Raw genomic sequence first — 6,314 nt, 5'->3', positions numbered from 1 at the left:
CTTCTCTTAAGGCTGGATGGCAAATAAATCGAAGACTAGAGCGGGAGGGCAAGGAAAGAGAACGGGAATTCCTCAATCAGAGTACGCCAAGAAGATGAAAAGTGTCAATGAGTTGCAAAGGGTTTTACCCCTAAATTTGAAGCAACCGGTACTCCGCCACGAACTACTCTGACAGTCACTACAATGCAATTGCCGGCGTCAAAGGTTGCATCTTGGGCAGATCAAGCTGAATTGGAAAAGCGAAGTGGCAGTGAATCAGGTAAAACTCCAACCCTAAGGTCACCTGCGAGGTCATGGAGTAATGTTGTGGGGAACACATCTGCAAGTGTCGGGTGCGATTTGATAACAGAGGAATCCACCGACAAATGTTAAAATAACCCTAGAGGATATTAAGGAAGAAGTGGCGTATTAGCACTCGGCGGTGGTGTGCTATATGTTGGGTTCTAACCCTCTTTTGAATGTAATTGAAGGGTATTTAAAGCGAATTTGGCGTACATTGGGTATTGATAAAATTGCACAAGTCAATAGAGGAGTTTTTCTAGTGCGATTTGATGACATTAAAGGAAGAGATAAGGCAGTGGAAGAAGGAACCCAAACGTTTGACAAGAAGCCAGTTGTGGTGAAGGCATGGCAACCTGATGTTGAGATGAGCAAAGTCCAGGTTGAAAAAGTACCAATATAGATCTAATTGTATGGGCTAGACCTGAAATATTGGGGTACAAAGGCTTTGACTAAAATAGCAAGTTTAGTTGGGAAACCACTGAAAACTAATAGTGCTACGACTATGAAGGAGCGACTGGTATTTTCTAGAGTAATGTTGGAGGTCCCTTTGAACCAAAATTACCCAGAATTCGTTGTGTTTGAGAATGAGGAGGGGTGTATTGTTGAACAAGAGATCCACTATGAGTGGAAGCCCATTTTGTGTGAGTACTGCAAAATTTATGGACATGATCAGCAAAACTATAGAAAGATGTTTGAAAGCAAGGCACCAAAAAACACTAAGACTATGAACATGGATAAAAAGCAGGGCAAGGATAATACAAAGCAACCAGTAGCACCAAAGGAAAAGGAAAAGGGGAAAACTAAAGAAGCAGGGGGCGATAGTACACTAGGGGATGCCTCAGAATTCAAAGCAAAATTATAAGCCAAAGGAGACAGCATCAACTAGCAATGCTTTTGCTCCACTAGGTGAAATCAATGTTGAGAAGGAGCAAGGGTTGGTGCAAGTACCTGAACCTAGGCCTCAGACTACAAGTCCAAGTAGGGGGCCAAGGGAAACAGATGTGACTGAAGCTCAAGGTAAGCAGATGAGACAAAGTGGAACAAGTCCAGATAAAGGGAGGGGTGGAGCCAATCCCCCTCCTAATGGATATGATTGGATTCTGGAACATCAAGGGCTTGAATAGACTAGATAAACAGAAGGATATGAATCTGTTTATGCATAATGCCAATGTTGGTCTATTTGGGATCCTAGAGACTAAGGTTAAGAGACCAAAAGCCCAGAGGGCTACTCTTAACTTGTGTAATGGATGGGCATTCAGTAAAAACTTATCCCACCACCCTGGAGGGAGAATTTGAATAGTTTGGAAACCAATGATATATACTGTCAGCATAGTGTTAGTGTCATCTCAACTAATACATTGTGAAGTGGAACATCGAGGTACAAATCATACATTTTGTGTTACTATAGTGTATGGATTCAATGATTAGGGGCTTAGAAGAGAACTATGGCAACCAGTTGAAGGGATACATGGAACTGTGAGTGGAGCATGGGCAGTCATGGGTGACTTCAACTATGTACTTAACATAGAAGAGAGGGTGGGAAGTCCTGTGTCTTTGGCATAAGTGAGGGAGTTCAAGCAATGTGTGGGAAACTATTCATTGCAAGACCTCAAATCATCTGGGGCATTCTACACCTGGAATAACAAACATCGGGATGCTAGTAGAGTCTACAGTAAGATAGACAGGGTCTTGGTAAATTCACAATGGATTACCAGCTTACCTACCTCAGAAGTACATTTTGGCAATGAAGGGTTAATGGACCATTGTCCAACGATCATTAACTGGGACAGTGGATAACATCATGGTGGACAGAGGTTTAGATACTATAATATGTGGAGTTTGGCTGACAATTTTAAGGAAATAGTTCAAAGGGATTGGGAGAGACATATAACAGCAACTAATTTGTTCAAGTTAGTTGAGAAGCTGAACAGATTAAAAGCACCACTCAGGGCACGCAATAGAGAAAGATTCAGCAATGTGGAGCAAAATACAGAAAGGGCTCAAGTGGCACTTGATGACTGCCAATCTGAATTGCAAGAGGATCCTACAAACTTGAACCTAATTAATAAAGAGAGGAGATTGGTTGAGGAATATTAGAAATGGAAATTGGCAAGGGGACAATATCTATAACAGAAATGCAAGATACATTAGTTAAAGAATGGTGATCATAATACCAAGTTCTTCCACAGTATGTTGAAGGCTAGGAGGAACACTGACAGGATCTTTACCATCAGGGACTCATCCAATAATACGCTAACAGACATGACAGATATCTCCAATGCTTTTGTGCAATTTTACACTGCCCTGTTGGGGACACTAGCACCCAATAGGGAACCAGTGTGTAGCCAAAATATGCAACAAGGGCCTGTTCTGTCCAACTCTCAAAGAAAGACACTGATTGGGGGAATTTAATGAACAAGAGATGAAACAAGCTTTATAGGGAATAGATGGGGACAAAGCACTAGGACCAGATGGTTATGGTGGCCAATTCTATAAGGACTGTTGGTCAATTGTGAAAGAGGATGTCCAAGCAGGGATTCAGGAATTCTTTAGAACTGGAAAACTACTGAAAGCATGGAACAATACAGTAATTACTCTAGTGCCAAAATCTGAGCATGCTGAAAAGGTTGGGGACTACAGGACAATAGCCTGCTGTAACACGAGTTACAAAATCATTTCAAAAGTGCTATCTAACAGACCAAGGCAGGTGCTACCTAGCATCATATCCCTAAACCAAAGTACATTTGTTGCCGGGAGAACCATTGTACAAAATTTTCTTATATGTCAAGATTTGGTGTGATTGTATAATCGGAAGAATTCTCCTAGTAGCTGTCTGATAAGGATAGATTTGAAGAAAGCGTATAACACAGTGGAGTGGGACTTCATGGAAGAAATGATACAAGCTCTGAATTTTCCTCATCAGCTCATCAGATGGACTATGACTTGCATTACTACACCACAATATACTATAGTTATAAATAGAGGGTTGTATGGGTGTATCAAAGGGAAAAGAGGATTGAGGCAAGGGGATCCTATTTCCCCTCTCATTTTTGTCATATGCATGGAGTATTTCACTAGAATAATGAAGGTGGTGGCCCATCAGGTGGGATTTGAATTTCATCCTAAATGTAGAACTTTACAGCTTAACCATTTATGCTTTGCGAATGATGTCCTCCTATTAAGTACAAGGGAGTTTCAATCTGTGTTATGGATGCTAAGAGGGATTAAAACCTTCTCTGATGCCTCACCAGTCCTCAAAAATCAAGTATCTTCTGTGCTAACATGTTTGCTCACTGCATTGCGGATATTTGTGAATTATCAGGTTTCTCAAGAGGGACATTCCCCTTTAGATACTTGGGAGTTCCTATATATGCAAAAAAGATCTCAAAGATGGATTGCGAAGTCCTCATAGACAAACTTACAGCCAGGGTAAAATGTTGGGGTTCAAGACACTTATCATACGCTGGAAGGGCACTGTTAGTTAATGTTGTCCTACTACATGTTCATAGCTACTGGTCTTCCATTTTCATCTTACCTAAGCAGGTTATGAAGGGGATAATAGCAATATGTAGGAACTTCCTTTGGGAGGGTAAGGTGCATACAGCTAAACCCCCACTTATAGCTTGGAACTTGGTATGTAAATCCAAAAGAGAGGGGGGGGGGGGGTTAAGGATTACTGATTATGTAAAATGGAATGAAGCTGCGATTGGGAACTACGTGTGGAATATTGCACAAAAAGCTGATAACTTATGGGTCAAAATTCACCAAGTTTACTTGAATGAAGCTGAATGGTGGGACTACCCGTACCCTCAAGATTTTTGTTGGTATTGGAAAAAATTTGTAATATGAGGAATCTATTTGGACCTGGTTATATCCAGAATGGGTGGTTGACTGCTTCAGGTAAATATACTATAAACAGCGGCTACAAATGGAGAATGGGGGAAGTCAAGGACTGGCCATGGTGGAGGTGGGTGTGGAAAAAAGGCAACGTACCTAAACACAGTTTTATTTGTTGGTTGGTAATGTATAGGAGAATCCAAACTAAAGATCGACTGTTCAGACTGGGAATTAGTACGGATGATAAGTGTGTTATGTGTGGAGTTGGGGTAGAATCTGTCGAGCACCTCTTCTTTGAGTGTCCATTTTCGAGCCAATGCATTAGTGAAATACTGGTTTGGTTGGGTAAAGGGATAGCAAACATCGAGGTAACGGGTATATGGAAGAGGCTAGCAAGAAGAACCAAAGGGAAATTCTGCTGTGAACTGGTCATAGCAGGGGCACTGATATATCGTATATGGCAGGCAAAAAATACAACACTATAGGAGCATAAGACTCCGAGACTAACCTGTCTAGTTAAGCAGATAAAAGCAGAGTGCAGGTTACGAAGGGATGTCTTTTTGTCTAGGAAACAATGTGTTAGGGAGAAGTCTTGGATAGAAAATTTACTTAGCTAGTAGGTAACCTATAATTTCAATTTTGCAGAGATATGGGCCATATGTACAGGCGAGGGGTTAAATATTATAAGTTCTGCATGGAGATTAATAAAAAAAAATTCTTCACAAAAAAAAAACAAAAAAAAAACTTATAACAGAAATCGGAAGACAAGAAACTGCAGGAGAAATACTACGACTACTAGTAAGGAAGGATAAGCGAGACAACGCTCTACTACCTCTAACTGTCTACCCTAATTCGTGTCCTTCACAACCTGTTATCAAGGTCATGTCTTGGTAAGTTGCAACTACACCATGCCCTATCTAATCAAATCACCTCTCCCCAATACTTCTTCGATCCACCTCTACCTCTCCTGAAGCCATCCGTCGCCAAACTCTCAAACGTCACCACTGGGGCATCCGTATATCTCCTCTTCACATGCCCAAACATCTCAGTTTCGCTTGCTGCATATTGTTCACTATCAAGGCCACTCCCACCTTGTCCCGGATATCTTCATTTCTAATCCTATCTCCCCTGGTATGCCCACACATATAACATTCTTATTTCTGAAACTTTCATCTTCTGCACGTGAGAGTTCTTGACTGGCTAGCACTTCACCCCATACAACATAGTTGGTCTAACCACCACTCTGTAGAACTTGCCTTTGAGTTTTGGTGGCACCTTCTTATCACACAAGACTTCGAATTTAAACCTCCATCTCATCCACCCCGCACCAATATGATGTGTGACATCATCATAAATCTCTCTATTACCTTGGATAATAGAACTAAAATACTTGAAACTTTCTTTCTTTTGGATGACATATATAACAGGCCTTACATCCACGTCAGCCTCCTGCGTCACGCCACCGAACTTAAACTCTAAGTATTTTATCTTGGTACTGCTCAACTTGAAACCTTTAGACTTCAGGGGCTATTTCCAAACCTCCAGCTTAGTGTTAACATCTCCGCTAGTATCGTCAATGTAACGATCTGTTAAGTCATTTCGAAGATTTTACTCCCTTTTTCCTAAACGATCTTTCTCTTAGCTCTATTTTGGTGTATTTGACTGCCGGGGATGGGTGATGCAATTATTGAGGTAATCGAATTAGTATCAGAGAAGAAAGTTCTAGTTTTGGTTTTGGGGAACTTTGACCAATAGTTGACTTTTTGGTAGACGTATCCGAAATCAAATTCTAATAGTTTCGTTAGGTCAGGAACATGATTTTTTACTTAGTCGAGTAGTCTGTTCGGGTTCCGAGGCGTTCGGGTGAGATTTGGATTGTTAGCTGAAAACTAGGTAAGTTCAGGTTAATAGTTGACCTTGGTCAACACCGGGTCTAGACGACATCTTTTAGAAATTTAGAGTGTGTACGCAGGTTCGTAGCGTGTTTTATGACTAAAATGCATATATGGTTTGTGTCCAGGAGGTCTCGGGTGAGTTTTGTGTCACGACCTAAATCGGAAGGCTACGACGGGCACCCGGGCCTTACTTGCTGAGCACCACTAATCATGCTTTCATATCATAACCATAATCAAGAGTGGACCTTGAGGGTCATTGGATGGAAATTTGATAAATCATAAGAGATATAAGGTGAAAAG

The 6,314-nt window shown here is 41.1% G+C and overlaps 1 protein-coding gene across 1 annotated transcript; it reads left to right on the top strand.

Annotated features, from left to right (window-relative positions):
- Positions 1 to 2,472: 2,472 nt before the first annotated feature.
- Positions 2,473 to 3,694, top strand: LOC132053747 (uncharacterized). The gene is made up of 3 exons (XM_059445851.1): positions 2,473 to 2,619; positions 2,723 to 2,989; positions 3,098 to 3,694. The coding sequence occupies exons 1-3, from the start codon at positions 2,473 to 2,475 to the stop codon at positions 3,692 to 3,694; spliced, it is 1,011 nt and encodes a 336-aa protein (XP_059301834.1).
- Positions 3,695 to 6,314: the final 2,620 nt, after the last annotated feature.

Source organism: Lycium ferocissimum, chromosome 4, assembly GCF_029784015.1.
Source record: "Lycium ferocissimum isolate CSIRO_LF1 chromosome 4, AGI_CSIRO_Lferr_CH_V1, whole genome shotgun sequence".
In the NCBI taxonomy this organism is placed as follows: Eukaryota; Viridiplantae; Streptophyta; class Magnoliopsida; order Solanales; family Solanaceae; genus Lycium; species Lycium ferocissimum.
Note: the sequence above shows the minus strand (reverse complement) of the source record. Positions and strands in the feature narration are given on the sequence as shown.